At 39.4% G+C, this 20,240-nt stretch overlaps 1 protein-coding gene across 3 annotated transcripts; it reads left to right on the forward strand.

Annotated features, from left to right (window-relative positions):
• Positions 1–692: 692 nt before the first annotated feature.
• Positions 693–19,086, forward strand: zbtb44 (zinc finger and BTB domain containing 44). 3 transcript variants are annotated; one of them, XR_007969138.1, is made up of 7 exons: positions 693–985; positions 4,374–5,479; positions 6,107–6,191; positions 7,162–7,313; positions 14,041–14,341; positions 15,453–15,517; positions 16,068–16,085. XR_007969138.1 is itself a non-coding variant. In XM_052111580.1 (6 exons), the coding sequence occupies exons 2-6, from the start codon at positions 4,405–4,407 to the stop codon at positions 16,402–16,404; spliced, it is 1,950 nt and encodes a 649-aa protein (XP_051967540.1). In that variant the 5' UTR covers positions 693–985; positions 4,374–4,404; the 3' UTR covers positions 16,405–19,086. The 3 variants fall into 3 exon arrangements, 2 of the variants coding, with proteins under 2 accessions (XP_051967540.1, XP_051967552.1); XM_052111580.1 differs by lacking the exon at positions 15,453–15,517 and having other exon boundaries at positions 16,068–19,086; XM_052111592.1 differs by lacking the exon at positions 15,453–15,517 and having other exon boundaries at positions 14,041–14,124; positions 16,068–16,233.
• Positions 19,087–20,240: the final 1,154 nt, after the last annotated feature.

Genomic DNA, 20,240 nt, shown 5'->3' on the forward strand with positions numbered 1-20,240 from the left:
GTCACATCAGTAACCTTATAAAAACTGTTTTATTCTACATGGAGAGGGTCCCCTCATGGGATCCCTCATAAGATCACATGACCAGCTAATACTAGGCTATAACCTTAATTTCAGTAATGACAGGTTCACTCCTGGATTAAATGATTCATGGCTGACTGTGAACATTGAATTCCTACAATTACATCGGTAACTGAAAACTAATGCTTGGTGTTTAATGCAAGTCCAAGCGTAAACAAAACAAATGACTGGGTACAAATTGTGAACTAAGATGAAACCCCACACAATTATAGTCTAATACGAAAAGGGTAGTTACTAGAGCATAGGATGAACCTCTAGAGCATAGGATGAACCAGCTCTATTTATAGGATGAATGTGCTACCAATTTGATCTGAATTGTAGTATTTTGTTAAGAAATTAAGACATAAGCTCACAGGTAACATCAAATACGACAAAAGTCAGAGTTATTTCTGACATATTTTTATCTCTAGCTCAGTAAAAACTGGGCATTGCCACCAATTTACAGAAAAGTATAACAAGTAACATTTAATTCGTCATTCTGAATGAAAATGCAAAAATAGGCAACGAGGCACGTGCTTTTATTTTGTGTAATTGCGTCATCAAAACACTTGAGGTCATCAGTCAAAATGAAAGGTCAGTCTCGCAAAAAAAAAAAAAAAAAAAAAGCATTTTGGGATACAGCATGTAAACATTAGCCTCAAATTATTAAAATGGGATGCCATGATATATTATGGGTAGTGCATGCTGAATAGACTTTTCTTTTTTTAATTTGGCTTTTAATACAAACAAGGGACACTCGATTTTTCGTTTTATCGGAATGTGATGGTAATGTTAGCTAAACAGTATGTGCAAGTGTAAGAATGCTAGCAGCTAGTTAGCTCGCTGTAAAACTGGAGAGCTGGATCACACTCATGCGGTCGTAGTTCTTCAACATTTCAACTGATTTGTCCATTCTCCTTTGCTACTGGTGAGCGAAATTAATCTAAAATATCTAACGTTGTGTTGACATTGACACGTTTCAGTTATCCTCGGAGATTAGCGAGCTAGCTGGCCAACCATTGCTTCAGGTTAGCTAGACATTGCACTGGGACGTTTTAAATAATATTACATGTTACTAATCTTAAATATGTTTTCTATGTATGTTGCTGGTAATATCATATTGTTTACTAGTACTAGATATTGTTCTAAATTTTGCTCTTTAATTCACTGCAAACGCTGCAGGCCACATCAAACCTGCCAAAATGCGCATTTTCTGGTGATCAGCAATTCACTAAGCATCCAAAGCATAAATCGAAACATTTGCTTTGGGCGTGGAAAATTGGTAGAAATTACATTGTCACCATTGCTATAGAGAATAAATGCCCGCCACTTAATACATAAACAAAAGCGACTCGTGCGGAAAGCCACGCCCCTTTAACTTTCTCTGTCTATGATTTTGACAGCCTTCTGCAGGTTTACACAGCCTCTCCTGAAACAAATTGTCATATTTTTTGGGGAAATGTTGTCTGATTATGCTTTATATTATTATTGTCAAGATATTAATGCATCTTCTTTTACAATTTATAATTTACAAATATATATATATATATCATTTTTTTCTTTTTTTTATTTAGTTAAGGATACATAAAACCTAAACATCTGAGTGCAAAGTCTTATTGAAATAAATACATTTAGAAGTAAAGATAATATTTTTTGTATATTTTTAATTGAAGCTTACTTTTACCGTCATCAACATGGTAAACTTGTTTTAATTTAAGATAAAATTATGTTAGGCTTTTGCATTGGCTTTCTTCATGCAAGTTTTGGGAAGCCTTTTAATGCCAAAAACACTTACTAGTAGTTCAAGCATAGGTGCATTCTTATCTTACTTTTAGGGGGTATTGTTTTGATCAATATTTCAACCATTTTGTCCAGTTGACGCTGGAGCTGTAAATCAGAAATGTCCAGAGGTAAAGCAGTTTTATAGCTCTACCCTTTCATTTGTCACTGTGGAATGCTGGATACCATTCTAAGGATTCAGAGGTATTATCTTTCTAAGAACTTAGAGAATTTCTTAGCCAAGTTTGAGTTAATTTACCACCTCATTTGAATACACTGCAGTTTTACATTTTTAATAATGCAAGTCAAGGCCAAACATTTCTCTCTAAGCCAAGACAGTCTCATTTGGACATCAGATTTCTGCCCAAAATGAAGGTGCTTAAGAATTTTGTTGGTTTGTAACAGCTAGCCAGCGCAAACTTTCAGGAAAATTTTGTAATTGCTGCTAACTCCTTACTGCCATTGGTCCGTGTCATCGGTAAGTGTGACTTGAAGTTCCACCTACTTTTGAGGCCATTCTGGTTACATTGTTTAGTCACTTAAAACTGAAGTCTGTAACTTTTTTAGTGTTAAAATACATTCGTCTATCCCAGCTTAATATGCAGAGACCGTTCACTGATAACCTTTTCCGAAAACTGTAAACACGATGTCTCTGTGCTGATATGAAAATTCCTCTGTTTGTTTTGAGAGAACTGCTTAGACAACTTTGAACAACATCAGATGTGGGGCATATTCAGAAAGCTGTTTTGAAAAATAGTTTTTCTGCAATTCCATTCAGTGTCGCAAAAATTACATTCTTCAGCTTTAAGGTCAGTCGACGCAAATGTAGCGGCATGTAGAGTTATTAGCGAGCCGGTGCAAACTTGTGGCCAGAGAAATGACATACTGTGGCCAAAGGAACTACATTGCTTTCATTCATGCATTAAGTGGTGAGCCAGGTGTAGGAAAGATACAGGAAAGCTGCCTTATCTCTTCATATCACCTGAAAACTCACTTTCATCTGAATTAGTCAGTGTCAGAAGGGAAACGGCACTAGAGAGACCCAGCATGTGCGCAATATAGACTGAACTGCAGCTAGAGAAAATAATAGTTTTGAGATTTTAAACTTAAGCAAATTAAATTTAAACATTCAATTTGTTTTATATCTGTATGTATCGTGTCTCATAACGTATTGGCAATGAAGCCTACACTTAAGTTTATCTTGCCAATAAAGCTTGATCAGAATTGAATCTGCTCATTCGTTATTTAAAATGTCCACTGGAAAATGCCAGAAGATTTTGTTCAACCTTTAATTACAGCATGTGTACATGTACTTGTACCAAAGATCTATACCTTTTAGAAATTTGTCTAACCGTACCCACAAATATCGGAACATTTTAAGATGTTTATTTAAATAATTAAAATAAAGGAAGACTTACCATTTTCTTGCAAGTTCTTTGAGGAAAAAGTATGAAGTAAATATATTTATGATTATTCTTTAATGTTTTATTTAATGTACCATGTAGCATGATTAATTGCACAAATTGTTGATGAATCACAGAAAACTGTATGATTAATTAGTGAATTGTTTTTTAATTCACTGCCCTATTTTAGGTTTTAAATGTAGTCTTGTGCACATATTTAAATGCTCCTCTTAAAGCCTCCTCCAGTGGCGTGGTTAGTGTCTGATAGTTTTTTGTTGCTCTGAGCGAAGAACAAAGAAGAACTTTGCAGTGAGTATGCAGGGGTCTTAAGTATGTGTTGGTGCTTTGTCATAAGGATTACAGTTTAGACGGGGGCGAAAATGTCATCAAAATGTTGGGGGGACAATAAACATAACAATTCTCAAGAGCAATTTTTGAAGGGGACACCAAGTTTTTTTTGTTGTTGCCCCGTTTGCATTTGTATTATTTTATTTCTTAAACAATTATTTTACAGGGGGACAACCCTCAGATGGGGGGTCCTGACCCCCCCCCGCGATTTCCGCTTATGAGTTTAGATCTCGTATGGGATCACTGTAACCAAAAATTTGCTGAAGGTGTAAAGCTCATGTCTTCTGTCTGTATAAGTAGATTTGTTACTGCTGTAGATCAGCAGTGAGTGAAAATATTAATTACCTTCAGTCTGCAGCCAGTGATAAAATTGAGCTTGTTAAACTACAACTAGGAAGGACATTTGGAAATATATTTAGGCATTGTTAAAGTAAAAAAAAAAAAAAAAAGGTAAAAATGAATAAAGGCTTAATGGAAAATGCCAGCCTGAATCCCAGGGTGGCAACATTTTATTTTGTGGTGATTCTCTGAAACAAATTATTAGTCCACTCCAAAGTCCAGGAATGGTATACACAGAAAAAGGCCACAGATCATTCCAAAGTTTGACCTAAACTCTCTTATTACATGTATGGTTTAGGTCTGCTGGTTCTTTTAATCTAAATCAATATGCAAGCTGCATAAAAATATGGAAATATTGAAAAACCTGCTTTTGACTTTGAGAATTACTCAAGTCTTAGCCACTGTCTTTAGCCATTTTGTTAGATTAATTGCACCTTTTCTCTCTAGGCAACCCAAAATCCTCCACCTATTGTAAAGGATGGGTGTGAAAACCTTCACTCACAACTCGCCCAGCCACAGCCAGGAGCTTTTGGATAAGCTCAACACCCTGCGCAGTGAGGGCCACTTCTGTGACATTACCATTCGTGTACAAGGCCAGTTGTTTTCTGCCCACAAGGTAGTGCTAGCCTGCTGTAGTGACTTCCTTCGAGCAAAGCTGTCTGGGAAGCCAATTGAAGAAGAGACTGTAATTGTCGGGGACGATAACAAACATGTTCTGGATCTTCATCATGTGACAGTTGCCGGTTTCGCTCCTCTTCTGGAATATGCGTACACTTCCACGCTTTCCATTAGTACAGAGAATATCATTGATGTACTGGCTGCCGCTAGCTACATGCAGATGTTCGCTGTGGCCAACACTTGCTCAGAGTTCATGAAGTCTAGTATACTGTGGAACTCAGCATCAGGAGGTACGAGTAGCACCCAGCCCCCAGGTTTACACAGGCCCCAAGAGACCCTTGGAGGCCATGCAAGTTGCACACTTGCCCCTGTAGATGCCCTCTCACCATCCCCAGTCTCATCAGAATGCAGCGTACCGGAGCGGCCCATGCCAGTGTGCCGTGAGTCTAGGCGTAAGCGCAAAGGCTTTGCTAGCCCGCAGCTAGCAACCTCTACCTCTCCACAAGTCCCCAACCCCTCTCCATCCTCTTCCTCTTTCCCAGAGAGTTCAGCGCAGGCTCTGGAACCATCCCTAGCCTTCTCCTGGACATACCCTTTTGGGTTGGACCGGCGATTTACACCAGAAAAATCTAAATTACCAGAAGGTCTCCTTGAACCATCAGGAGCCACAGGGCAGGACTCTAGCGGACACGCCCTGGTGGAGTATCTCGCTTGCGAGGGCCCACGTGGCCTGGGTATGGGGGTTGCAGCAGGTGTAGAGGAAGACGAAGAGGATGTACGGGTGAAGGTGGAGAGGCTGAGTGATGAAGAAGTTCATGAAGAGTCTTCTCAACCCATCAGTGCTCCCCACAGTTCTCTGAGTGACCAGCAGACTGTTCCTAGCAATGAACACACCCAAGAAGATTTACTCATCAGCCCCCAATCGTCATCCATTGGTAGGACCCTAAACAAAAGAGATATCCACACATTTTTTTAATAGCGATACCTGTACTTGGTGAGCTCTTAGTTATCAAAAGACTTACTGGTAATTGTTGTTATCCATTTCAAAAGAACAACCTCGATTAAATTTTTTACTTCTTATATTTAGTTGTTGACCAATATGTTTTTTTCAGTGGCTGATAACAATGATAACTACATAGATATAAAGGCTGATATAATGCATATATATATATATGAGATAATGTAGGCAAATATAATTTAATTATAGTAGTCATTCACATATACATTTTGATGTACACATATGCTGAAATTAAACAAATATTATGCCATATTTATGCAAAATCATATTTGAAAATGTAGTTTATATATTTATGCAAAAAATATTTGAAAACAAATGAATTGGCGGATGACATTGGCCTTACCAATAAATTGGTGTATTACAAGTCACATTCACCTCATTCAGTTGGATTGTTATTCACACTGGTTATAATATTCATTGCTGACAACGTTTGTCAGTTTTCGAGGCAGCATCTGTCTAGACTAATGTAGATGCCAAACTGTTAAGCCATGAGACACAGTTTTATGATAAAGGGTTTAAAATTAATATGTTGCTCTCTCTTCAGGCTCCATGGATGAGGGGGTGACAGAGGGTCTCCAGTCCGTTCAGGGTACTCCGAACACTACTGGCCACATGGAGGAGGATGAGAGGTAAGACCCCTTTGGGTACCTGTGTTGTTTTTAATGAGTATCTTTTTACGATGTCTCACTTTTATGAATTACTAAAAGGGCCCCTCTGAGGAGGGACATAATATTTCATACTTCTCATCGTCTTTCCTCATGTATACTTGTTTATAAGCAGCAGAGGCTTCTGTGGTATTGTAGTGGCTATTAGGATGACTATTTCTTGCAAAGAGGCCAGAAAAGCATGTTGGCAGGCTTTCTGGAAAGTTATTGGATATGAAATTTTCTTTTGGAATACTGGAAGAGTAGTGAAATGGTATGATGCAAAACAAATGGAGTAAAAGAAGCCACTGCTGTACATCTCAGAAAGGAGTCTGCTTTTATATGACAACTTGATATGCCTGACTAAATATGTTATATGTTTGCCATAAACCTTTGTGGGGTGATCTTTGTGGATCTGTAGTGAGAGGAAATGGTAGTGGTAGCATGAATATAAGTCTTCAATAACTAAATTAGCAATCTGGAGACCCATTTGTTTCACTATATGACACTTCCCTCTATTCCCACTACAACTTATTTAGCCATAATATTTACCTTTTGTGAAGAAAAAAAATTGGTCTGTTGCACCAATATGAAAGAGAGTAATAGCATGCTTTTTAAATAACTTCCATAACTAGTTTAGATTGAGAGAGACTTTACACTGAGGCAAGCAGAAATAAAAATTTCAGGTATGTTACGTTGATGGAATGTTTCAGTTAAAATAATTACTTTATATATTTAAAAAAAAAGAAATTTGATTTATTTGTTATTGGTTTAAAAAGAAATTAAGCTTTTTCTAAGATCTGTGTGTAAACTAAATACTTGGATGGCTGTTGAAAATCTGGAGGTATCAGACATTTAATCTGTTACATTTTATTTTTTTGTAAACACTTCTAAGATTTAATATGAAATTAGCTCATCTAATCCATCTTTTCTTCACTTGTCACTCTTCCTATAGGCTGGAGAATGTCCAATACCCATACCACCTGTACATCAGCCCCTCCAATCGTCCAGGAATCAATGGCCCTGAACGGCCCTTCCAGTGCCCTACATGTGGTGTCCGCTTCACCCGAATACAGAACCTTAAACAACACATGCTTATCCACTCTGGTGAGAGAGCCCCTGCTATTATATAAATTCTTGTTGCAGAACAGTAAAACATGATTAACTGATGTGCCTGTTAGTTTATATAATGATGGTGTTTTGTTACATTTTGGCTGTGGTCCATACAGACCTTCTCATCACTAGGGTTTGAACAACTACTGATTTTTAATAGTCCACTAGTCAAGCCCATTAGACGAGTTCAACTAGTTGAAATTCCACTTCCCTACCCACTGCATTTTGCAGTATGCAATAGGTAGATCTTAGTCTGCTACTTATATGTAATAAAAAAATATCAACATACCTACATGTCATCAGACATTAGATAGCTAGCTAGGCTTTGCCTGGGGTCCTGTAGGTTGCCATAGTAATGCGTGTCTGTAGTTTGACACTTCACTTGAGGGGAAAATTATGAGTGGCGGTCTGAGCGTTGTTTTGCATGTGAACAGATCAAATCGAATAAACATCAACCATTATGTTTTCTCATAAGAAGAAAAGTTTTTTGAAGTTGTGCAACAAAAGGTAGGCATACTTCGAGCTGTAATGAAGATCAAAGTTAACATAAGTGTCTGAACATATTTTACTGTATCCTGGACTACCTGTAGCTGCAGCCACTTGAACAGATTATTATGGGTGGACACGGGATGTAGCATGAAGGAGAAATTTGAAGCTCTTTTCTAACTGTCGCCAAAGTGCTTTCTTTATGGAGCGAACAGCAACCAGTTCAAAGACACAAAGTTGTGCTAATCAAATCACTAACTAGCGGCAGGGGGTACCTTTTTGAATGATTATGCATAGCATTAGTATTTCTATTATTTTTGAAGGTCACTTTGCACATATTGGAGGTTTCTAGGCATGTCATGATCGACACATAATTTATCAGTTTATTTTTGAGGCATCAATATATAAACATTACCCGACATTTAAATTAGAATCCTAATTTGCTTGCTTTCCAACTCACTCTTTTGGGCTTCTGTTGAATGTCTGGTGTAATTGCTTTGGGAAAATACAAGAGGGTGATATAACATTTACTAAAGCAGGTCACAAGGCTCAAGTCTCAAACTCATACACACAAATGTTGTGAAGGTTTTTGCACTTCTTCAAGAATGAAAGTGGCATTGATGAGTTTGCAGGTTAGTTTATGAAACTGGTGTACCTGTGCAAACAGAACGTTTAGAAACTGTGTAATTTCTCTGTATTTATATTTGAAGATGTTTCATTCAAGCTGTCAAACCACAAAAAGACATACTTGTAACTGAAAATACATTGTGTAGGTGATATGTAAGATGCATATACAGTACACAATGGCCCCGTTTCCACCTGGTACTAAGATGCATTTTGGGTGATTCGATCACATGTGGTCAGCCCTGAATACATGTCAAAATGGGGTCTAAACCGCTTTGTGATAGGATCACAAAAACCACTAACGAATGTGGTCAAAATCACATGTGGCCAGATCGCAACTGAGATGTAAACACTAATCCGTCCCGAATGCATCCCGGCAGCAGCCCTCACCTGACAATCAACCGCTTTGCTAAAACAAGAGTTTAAACCTTCCCGGTTTAAAAGGATATAGCCATCTGATTGAAAAAAAAAAAAAAAAAAAATGGATACATACACTATCACGAGAGCTTCACGGATTTTCTTTAGTGTGTCTGATATCAATACAGATGACAAGCACAAACACCTGAAGCTCCTTTAATACAGGTAAGCCACTAAAATAATGGATAATTCTGCTTGACATGTCGCATTTGTGCTTAGATTTAATTTCAACCGCATCTGGGAGAAACGGCACGCTGTTTTTTTCGTGCTTTCTTTGTTTTTCATCCAGCATCCAGCAGGCCATCGTGGATCCACATGTGGAGCAGCAGCAGCAGTGTTTTTATGCACTCCTTCGGGCCCAGGAATAGGACCGGCGGGTGCTATGGTGCTTAGTAACCCAGGAGGTGTTGGCGGCAGGTGCTGGCCAAGGTAGACAGCGACGCTGATGGCATCATCAGCTTCGTCATGCTGGAGCAATTCATCTCCCAGCTGCCGAAGGGGATGGCCAAGTCCGTCCAGTGTCACCTGGTGTCGCTGGACGAAGCGTTCAAGCTGGGGGAAGACCATCTGACAGTGTATCTGCTGGCCGGCGTGCCCCACGCCCCTTCCTCCCCTGTTGTCTCTCCCTACCCTCCTTCCACCCAGTTCTGTTTTCCCTGAAATGGGGTAACATTCCCCCAAGACCGGCTCCCGGTCATGGCAGTTCCCTGCTCTAACAACTGCACTGTTCCCTGCCCTATGTCTCCCCTCTCTTCCTCTCAGGTGAAGGAGTCCACCGCCATGAGTGTTGGCGGGAGGCCTGGGCCAGTCTGCTGGGGTTGCAGGGAGCCGGGTCATGTTCAAGAGTAGTGCCCTTGTAGATGGATCTTGACCTGGATCCCCGACACCCCATGGACCGTCCCCGGTCGAGCAGGGACATATCAAGTAACCGTGAGTATTAAGGGGGTACATAACAAGCCTTGGTGGTTCAGGTTGTAATCAAACCTCCATTCATCAATGCTTGGTTCAAAATGGGGCATTGGAAACAAATAATCGGTTGAAGGTGAGGTGTGTGCTCAGGGATATTCATGATAATCCTGTAGTGACTCACAATAATGTTCCAGGGACAAAAGCATAATGTTGAGGCGGTGGTTACTCTCTGCCTTACCAATCCACTAATTTTGGAATCTAATTTGCCAACTTTTCGTTTATTAATGAAGGGGCTGTGTGCAGATGTGTCCTGTGAGGAAGTGCGAAGCTCTGGCTGGGGAGGCATAGCCTGGGCCATCTATGTCTGCTCTGCATCAGGCTGACACTGGGGAAGGGGAGGTGTTATCCTTCCCCACCCTAATGGAATTCCCAGTAGAGGATTTCCCTGTAGAGCAGTCACGAGACGAAACACGCGTTTGACCAAGCGATAGTGATTGATGGTCAACGTCTTCAGCCGAACATTGCACTCACATATCCATATTTTTCAATTATGAAAGATCGGCTGTATAGAGTGACACAGGACATTCACACAGAGCAAAATACAACCCAGTCGTTAGTTTCAAAGAGCCGTCAGGAAATGTTATTCCAGGCTGCTCATTATAATCCAATGGCAGGTCACTTGGGACAGGGGAAAACAGTAAGCCGTCTCATGGCCTGTTTCTATTGGCCAGGCATTCACAGGGATGTTCACCGGTGGTGTGCGGCATGCCGTGAATGTCAGCTGGTGAATCCGTCGACCGCGGCGCGATATCCCAAAGCAGTGCCTCTGTGCAACATCTCGGCATGTAGTGTTGCGGAGGCACTCTTCAGAATAATCTCACGAGTGGAGATTCCGAAAGAAATCCTCACTGATTAGGGCACTACTTTCATGTCACATACACTACACGAGCTGTAAGAATGATTGGGTATTAAATAGATTCGGACGAACGTGTACCATCCACAACTGGACAGCTTGGTCGAACGATTTAATAAGACCTTAAAAAATATGATTCGTAAGTTTGTGAACAAAGATGCTCGGAATTGGGATAAGTGGCTTGAACCCCAGTTATTTGCAGTACAAGAGGTCCTGCAAGCCTCCATGGGGTTCTTACCATTTAAATTGTTATATGGGTGTAAGCCCCGTGGCATGTTAGATGTCATGAAGGAAAATTGGGATTAGGGACCTTCACAGAGCAAAAATTAAATTAAGTACGTTCTTGACCTGAGAGCAAAACTCCACATGCTGGGGCGACTATCACAGGAGAATTTGCTATAGGTGCAAGAACGTCAGTACCAACTATATAACAGGGGAGCTCGGATACGGGAGTTTGTACCGTGAGAGAAAGTACTTGTATTGCTTCCGACATCGAGCTCGATATTACTTGTGAAGTGGCAAGGGACCTTTGAGGTCACACAGAGATTTGGGGAAGTCGATTATGAGGTAGTGCATACGGATTGGGGTGGGGCACGTCAGATTTACCACCTCAACCTACTAAAACCATGGAGAGAGGCAGTCCCCGTATTCTTGGCGATGGCAGTTCCGGAGAGGTGAGCTCAGTCCAGAGGTGAGTCCAAAAGCCAATCAGTTCACCCCGATCCCTTGTACAGACCACCTCTTGCCGTCATAACATACAGAGTTTGCCAGATTGCAAAATACGTTCTCTGACGTGTTCTTGCCTCTCCCGGCCACACTAATCTCATAAAATGTCACATCAAGACAACCCCGGGGTAGTGGTAAGTAGTCTGTATTACCAGTTACCTGAATACAAAAAACAGGTAGTATGGGAAGAATTAAAGGCCATGCTCAGTATGGGTTAATAGAAGAATCCCACAGCGATTGGGCCAGCCCAGTAGTTCTGGTACCAAAGAGCGATGGCTTATAGGAAAGTCAATGAGGTGTTGAGATTTGACGAATATCCAATGCCACGTATTGACGAACTGCTCGATCGGTTGGGCACCGCTTGCTTTTATTCGACACTGGATTTGGCAAAGGGGTATTGGCAGATCCCCTTAATGCCAATGTCCTGTGAGAAAATGGCCTTCTCCACACCATTTGGGTTGCACTAAATTGTGACCCTTCCATTTGGTTGTTTGGGGCCCTGGTTACATTTCAGCGTCTGATGGACAGAGTCCTCAGACTGCACGCTGCGTATGCCGCTGCTTATTTGGATGATATCATTATTTACAGTAATGTAAATACTGGGGATGTTCCCCTGACCTGAGTCGGGTGGTGGGGGTATGTGGGGGCGAGGGCATGGCCGAGTGTTTGTCTGGGGAGAGAGGAAGCTGTAAGGGTTTTCACATGAGATGAATTGCTGCTAATTGTGATTTCTATGAGGCAGGGTGATAAAAAGCTGCCCAAAACCCAAGAGAGAGAGAGAGAGAGAGAGCCCAGCTGACAAGCTGTGTGTGTGTGTGTCTGTGTGTTGGCTGCTGACGGCTGTTTTGAAAGCTTCATTGTCATACTTGAGGCTGACATGTTTAATTCATTAAATAAGTGACATACCGGAGTTTGAATTGCCGTTTCCTGCTTCCTCATTTCATTGAACCATTACAGTCATCATGAAACCGAGACCCTCCAAATCTGAACACGTGGTTACAGGAGACGCATTTAAGTAACAAGGTGTAATCAACGATATGTCTCATCTGACCACATGTGATCGGATCACCTCAGAAAATCTTCCAAATATTTGATGCATGAAAAATGCAATGATCCCAAGCCTAGATGTAACTGTAGCATCTGTGACATCTTTATAAAAGTAGATTTGAGCCACATTTCACTCTTTTAGTGCAGAGCCATCGGCCTTCACTTCTACTGGCAATTTTCCAAAATGTAGGATGGCAGGGGAAGAGTCATTTATCTTCATGAATAAAGCGATAACTGATTGGACGATTCAGTGACCACGTTTACATGCACTTAAGAAAAATGCTATATTCCAGGCCAGAAAGTAGCATTCTGAAATGTCATGTAAACGAGAACAATGATTTCCTTATGCCGTTTAAGAAATTAAGAGAAAGAGGTTTAACACACCCAGGTTTCTCCTGGAGATCGCGGCTTAATGTGGCCATGTTAACACATAAGCAGCATTCTGATGGGTGTTTGAAGAGTGCGCGTGTGCATGAACGGATCGAGTAGCAAATGTCATAGGATGGACCCCAACAAGAATTCAACACAGCGGAAATAATAAAAACATTTTGGGAATACAGTAGGAAAAGCACATAGCCAATAATCTAGACCCATTTATACACACCAATGTAAAAAATCTACTGTCTCTTACAGTCGCTTATATATGCCCTCGTACATTGGGGGAATCCCAGAGTTTTATGTAAAAGGGCAACCCCACTATTGCAGCGCAATTCTGCTTCAGGTCACGACAGAAAGTTAAGAAAACAAAAATTGCAATAAGCTGCTGTGGAGTGGGACATGGTCGTGTGTCTGTCACTGGGGAGAGAGGAAGCAGTAAGCGCCATCACCTGGTGATTATTAATGCTAACGCCTGTGTCTAATTTCAGTGATGGTAGAGACAGGCTTTAAAAAGGCTGGCGGAATGCCAGAGTGACAGAAAGAGTCTGAGCTACACACACACACACACACACACACACACACACACACACTGAAGCTGTATGCTGAAAAGCCGTTCATTGACTGATTTAAATTTGTCCTGACTGTTATCCTTGAAGCGGTGTGTGTGCAAAGTAAAGAGACTTGCTGTAAAGCATATTTTGAGTTGTGAGAATAAAAACAGATTTACGTGAATTGCAACACTGGCTCCCACTTCCTTCTTGCTAGAACTTCTTACACCTAGTTTCTGGTGTCCATGTAAATGTAGTGAGTAGTATCACCAGGAAAGCGCTACCTGATTTGTCAGAGAAAATAAAACCCAACCCTTTCCTCACTAATCTGAATGAGTCTTACATTTTGGAAATCCGGTATATTTCCTACTGACTTTTTTTGGAAATCACATTAAGGCGACTAGTCGACTTCAGGATTTCAGTGTCGATTACATTAGTTATAGAAACCCTACTCATTACATCGATCCACATACTTGAGAAAGGTCAGTTAGGGACTGTTGAAAGTGATTGTGTGGGGAAAAAAAAAAGATCTCAGTGTTGCTCAATTACCTAATAAAAAAGCATATACTAGTTGCATTCATTTCAGCCTCATTCAATGTCATTTATCTTCTCTTTTTGCTTATTTTCTGTTTTCTGATATGATAGACTAAAATCTGTTGTGTTTTCTCTACAGGTATTAAGCCATTCCAATGTGACCGCTGCGGGAAAAAGTTTACGCGGGCTTACTCCCTGAAGATGCACCGGCTGAAGCACGAAGGTAAACGCTGTTTCCGGTGCCAGATCTGTAGCGCCACTTTCACTTCCTTCGGTGAATATAAGCACCACATGAGGGTGTCTCGCCACATCATCCGCAAGCCTCGGATTTACGAGTGCAAAACGTGCGGCGCCATGTTTACCAACTCCGGCAATTTAATCGTACACCTGAGGAGTCTCAACCATGAGGCGTCAGAACTAGCAAACTACTTCCAGACCAGGTGAGGAAGACACTTTAAGAAAATATGTAGACGTACCAATTTAGTTTTGTACGCTCGGCCGTTCATCCCATTTTGAGGTTTCACATGCGTTGTCATGGTTGACTTGTAATATTGAATTGAATCAAATTTTGCCAATATGTGTATTGGTGAAACATTGTGTAATTCCAAAGACAGTTGAAGATGGCCGGTTATTCCATAGTGAATGGTTGAGGTGTTATTGACAAAGTGCCTCCCTCAGATTAAATGTCTTTCCAGTTTTGACAGTTTTGCCCCAGTCCAGGTTAACACCCAGTTCCATTGTGCTGTATTTGGCGAAGCGTTACTTACTGAATAGGGCTTTCAGGAAATCCTTGAAATCTCTTCTATGACTCTGATGATGAGTAGTAGGATAAGTACAAATCATACAAGTTACCACTGTTTATTTGCTTCTGAATAGAATGATTCCTTTTATTCTATGCCTAAAATGGCACGTCATTGAAGCTTGTGTTTCTCTTGAACTAAGTTAAATTGCATATAGATACAGTTATTTATTCTCCTGAGAAAACCGACTGAGCAACATCCCTGTTTAAAAACATGCATTTTCAAATTTAAATAATAGAATAATCGTGGCTTTGATTCCATTTTAGAACTAGTGAGTGTTGGACTGTGTACTAGGAAAAGAAGCACCGAAATGTAAACCGTTGCAGTGGGCAAGGAAATCAATGCAACTAGTTACTGCTATATAGTTTTGAAGTTCTCAATGAATCTCTTTTTAAGAAGATTGTCAGTGTCACTGTCTATAAATTTGAGTACACCACAAAAGATACAAGAAGAGTCTTGTCCTCACAACAATTCTTCATTGAAGCCAAGTGAAGGAAGTCAGGTGCTTTTGCAGACTCTTGTTATTTAATCCAATTATTTATTTAATATGAGGCTTTTAGGATTTATGCAGTCTATTTGTCTTTGTCAAGCACAAATAAACTGTGTGTATGTAAGCTACAGTGCTGAGGAAATGGTTTGGCTCTCTCTTGTGCGTATTAAGAGAGGAAGCAGCTGTGTGTCCTGATTCATTTTTATTTGTTGTGATTACAAGAAACATCTGACTTTGCGCCCATGGTTTTCACTCCTGCAGAGTCCAATAGTATCTCAACACTTCGTTTAGTTCAGGCTGTGGGCAAAGGTATTTTACTTCTAATGGTAAGACCTTTGCTTTTTTGTAAATTGTAAAATATCCCTTTTTTGCCAAGTCACAATGCCCAGCTTAGTTTTGATGCATCAGTACTGACTTCCCTTTAGATAGCTGGAGTGTCTTGCAAGATGACATGTAATCACAGTTCCTTGTTTGACCTGCGCATGCTTGGACTGGCTATTGAGGAAATAACAAAAATAATAAAAAATAAACCAAATTGGAGCACAATCTTGGATGAATCATAAGGGCTTTTTACAAAAAAACTTTTTTTTTTTTTCTTGCGACTGATTTGGTTTGACATCCTCAGATTGTGGCTTCATAGGTAAGTTTGCCTGAGAAAGACAAAGAATTAACATCTTAATAACCCATCTTTGCATTTTTTGCAAACCTGCATGTCTTTTTAAAGAGTTGTAAATGTACAGTGCTAAAAAGTAAGACAAGTGATGTTTCAGGCCAATGAAAGTACCTAAAGATGATTGAATTTATAGCATGTTTAAGGAAATATTGATGGCAGAGATGGTCTTCTGAATCTCAGACTTTCTTTCCCATTGTTCCCAGTGAGTTCCTCCTCCCAGACTACCTGAGCCACATGCAAGAGGAAGAGGGGCTGGGACAATTTGAGATGAGTGAGCAGACCTTTGAAGCCGCCTCCTCCTCTTCCTCAGTTCAAACTCCTGTTATCTCCCAAGTCTCCTCTACCATGAACTATGAGAGCCACCCTCCTGCACCTCCACCCCAAACCCCAAACCTCAGATCAGGGCTCAGAGGAGAGCCAGAGGACCACCCAAAGTCCACCACTGCTGTTACATCTCTGCAAGACCCGGAGGAAGACAAGGGAGGGGAGAGAGAGGGAAGAAAGCAGAAGAAAGCACTTGTGTCAATTACAATTGAGTGAAACTTTTCCACACCTATACATGTATAATAACAATCTTTTGCAATCCTGTTGAACACACTGGGAATGCAACTCAATACGTCTGTTGTCGACAGCTTGTTTTGAATTACATTTTAACAGCTATGTTTCATTATGAAAAATTGTGATTCGGTTTGATTTTTGTTCATTCTGATTTGTTGGTGTTATTTTAAAATTGTATCACATTTTATATGAATTTATGTGCAAATCTTTCTGAAAGATGATTACAGTTCTAAACTTTGAAAAAAAATTATATAATAAATGTCACGTTTTATTAGTAACCCATGAATTTCTCAGATTTGTACTGAATTTGTTCTTCGGAGCACATTTTCCTTATTTAAATATATCTTAATATCCTATTAATACCTCAATTCTTTTTAATATCCCACTTTGTGGTAATTTGTCAAAGTATAAAATAATCAAAAGTTGACATCTGAAGACAAGCTGATTTTTTTGGAATGTATTTTTATTTTTTCTCCGCTGGTCATAGGATTGTGATTCCTTTTATTGTGCTATTGCCTTCTTTCTTTTTTTTCTCCTACTCATGCCTGTTTAATCTTAATGTTGTGCACCTTAATCATACTGCCATACAAAGGCAAAACACAGTAACTATGTCAGTACTGAAATTGAAAAAAAAGCCTTAATTTTTCTTTTGTCTTAGTGTGTATTTTGTAGTTCCTGCAATTTTCACTCTCCATTTTCTCTAAATCTGAGCATAATTAAGCCAGACCCATCTACCACGTGACTGATCGTTGTCTAAGAGACCCAATTTCTGTCATGAATCAATTTTGACAAAATGTTATTGCATTTTTCCATTTCACGGCAGCATCGCATACTGCCCCTTCTAACTCTAAACAAATCTATTATAAATTACAAAGCTGCCACCCTCTAAGGACCGTTCCTGAAAATGTGAAAGACTGTGTTACTACTACCATGCCTGTTCAGAGCTGAAACAAAACAGACTGCTGTCAAGTATGGTTACCTTTAAACCTGCCTGGCACAAAACAACAGCAAAAACCTGTTAATGTATTGGTGCGCATTTAAAGCGACTAATCTTAGGAATTTTAAATTGTTTTGAATATGTACATGTGATTAGAGATGTATTCATTCCTTTTCCCCATACCCCTTTTTTCTGCTGTATGTCTAATGCTGCTAAATTTTGTAAACTGTGCCTCTTACCCAGCTCTCAGAACCACTCTTTAATTTTATCTAAAGAGCTGTACATGAATTCTTTTGGCTTAACATTCTCCTTTAATTGCGACATTTGGAAGAAAGGTTTAATGGGTAACATTTTAATAGAGTGGAGAAAAGATTATATTTTCATAGCATTTCCATTTTATTGCTGTTGGAATTATAATATGGATTTTTTTTCTCTATAACTTGATGCCATAATCGTATCTGCATAACAGTCTCCCAACAACGTTTATGAATATCTTGTGACTATAGCATGAGCCTTGATTGAAGATAAAAGTTGCGAATGTGGAAAATGTAGCATTTGTTTTGTTTGGTGGTTTTTTGATCGAATATCTCTTATGTAGAACGTGTAAATTGTTTTCTCGATGTGATATTGCACTTGGCAATCCATGAATTTAGAAGCTGCTCCATTCCAACATGATTTTCTCAAAATGTAGGAAACAAAAAAAATAATATGCTTTGTGCAATATGGTTTAAGCAAAATAATGTGAATTGAAACCTTTTATACTGCAGTGGACAATGAGCTATATGGCTGAAGATAAAGAAATACAGGAGGGTGTGAGAATAAGCTTTAACGAAAAAAACACCTTTATAGACAATTCATCAGATTTGTTAATGTGCGTAAATAACAAAAGTTGCATTGGCTTTAGTGTTACAAAAACTAGGGTGCAATATCCTTCTCTGATGTCATTTCCCTTGAGACAGTCTCATGCTCTACATTTTTGTGACTGCAGCTATTGCTCAAGCTCAATTATTTCATAGTCTGAGAGTTTGTAGTGACGCATTTTCCATAAAACAATATTGGCCATCTGTCCCAGATTGCTCTATGTGTTGCGTGCATGTTTTCCCTGTGCAAAAGAAATATGGAAAATCAGTATAGCATGGGTTGATTTGTTTGTTGAATGTTGTTTCAGATATGTGCAAGTACCATTTTGTACACAATATTCAGTCTTTGACGTTCAATTGTTTGAGCAAAGAGAAAAGTTATTTCAGTTGTCATAATGCATTTTTCTGATTCTGTATTGATAACGGTTACCTTGAAAAGTGTCAATTTGTACATTTGTAATATCAACGTGTGTTACTTTATTGAGCCTTGTAGTTTTCGCTTTTGTGACAATGTCTTATTGGTATATACTCTATTTTTGTTTCTCTCTTTTTTTAAAAGCCTAGTTTTGGTTGTATCTTGTGCCTTTGGATATTGGATCTGTATTGTATTGGCAAAATATGCATTGATATGAATTCATAATGTTTTGTAGACAGAATGCTGGTAGACTTCAAATGTAGCTCAAAACAAAAAATATGTTTCAAGTGCTATTCGACACATGGTTTAAACTGTTTTGTGTTTATTTTCATAAAGACAAATGTATTAGTCGTTTTGTATCTCTTCAGTGGTTCTTATCAGTTCCTGTACCAATTCAGATTTATTGAAAGATTTTTTGTAAAAACAGAACATTAAATTTTAAAGTAAATGTTTACGGCTTATCATTCCAGGTTTTGTGTAAGTCTTTTCATGTTTCCATTGTAATTGCTACATGGTCATTCTAGTTTTTGTAATTGCCAAAAGTTGCAATATGGTGGAACAAATATTCCTACACTCCACACAGTAAACCATGTGTAGTACCATGTATGCGCATATACTCAAAGAGGGAGATACATTAAAGTAAAAATTAAATCCGGTTTGTGAGTATTGCACAAAAAAGCTCCATAACCCATCTATTAAAACGCATCTGTACAGAATATACAGCATATATAGAACACTGCATTTCAATATAAACTTTGTTCCGCACTCCTCAAGTTCTAGAGCATGAAATTCAATATTCTGATGTTCTAAAATTCTATCTTACGATTTCTTTAATTTTTCGATGCTGGTAACTGACGACATGGAGAGCTCTACTGTCACCACTGTTATGAAATGACCAATCCTAATACAACAACTGTCAAATGTTTCAAAGGTTTGCTATTTTAAAGCTCCTGATCAAAACCTTGATCAATTGAATCATCTTGTCTGCCATCAGAGGCAGCCTTTTAGTTTGGTAGAAACATTTAAGAAAAGTGCAAATATAATCATATGATAGATCTATCAAACTTAGTCCTGTTACACAAAGTAGACTTACTAACAGATATATGCAAAAAGTTCCCCTGAACACTACATAAAAGCTTTTTTCCCCCCACAATTTATTTATTGGCCACACATTTCTAACTTGCTCTAACTACAGATAAAGATGAGCCAGTGCAGTGGACAAGCTGTGTCATTCACTTAATTTTCTTCTCTATGGGAGTAAAAGCCATAAGTTTTCTATAAACCAACTTGTATGAGCTGCAATCTCATAATATAATTAAAGGGGTAGCACTGTCGCCTCACATCAAGAAGGTTCCTGGTTTGAGTCCTGGCTCACCCAGGGCCTTTCTGTGTGGAGTTTGCATGTTCTCCCCATGTTCATGTGGGTTTCCTTCAGGTGCTCCAGTTTCCCCCACAGTGAATTACATTAACTGAAAATTCAAAATTGCCCTTAGGTGTGTGTGAATGTGTATCTCTGTGCGTATTAGCCCTGTGATGGGCTGGCCACCTGTCCAGGGTGTTTCCCTGCCTTCGCCCCGAGACAGCTGGGATAGGCTCCAGCACTACC

The sequence above is a fragment of the Xyrauchen texanus genome, chromosome 3 (genome assembly GCF_025860055.1).
Source record: "Xyrauchen texanus isolate HMW12.3.18 chromosome 3, RBS_HiC_50CHRs, whole genome shotgun sequence".
Lineage (NCBI taxonomy): Eukaryota > Metazoa > Chordata > Actinopteri > Cypriniformes > Catostomidae > Xyrauchen > Xyrauchen texanus.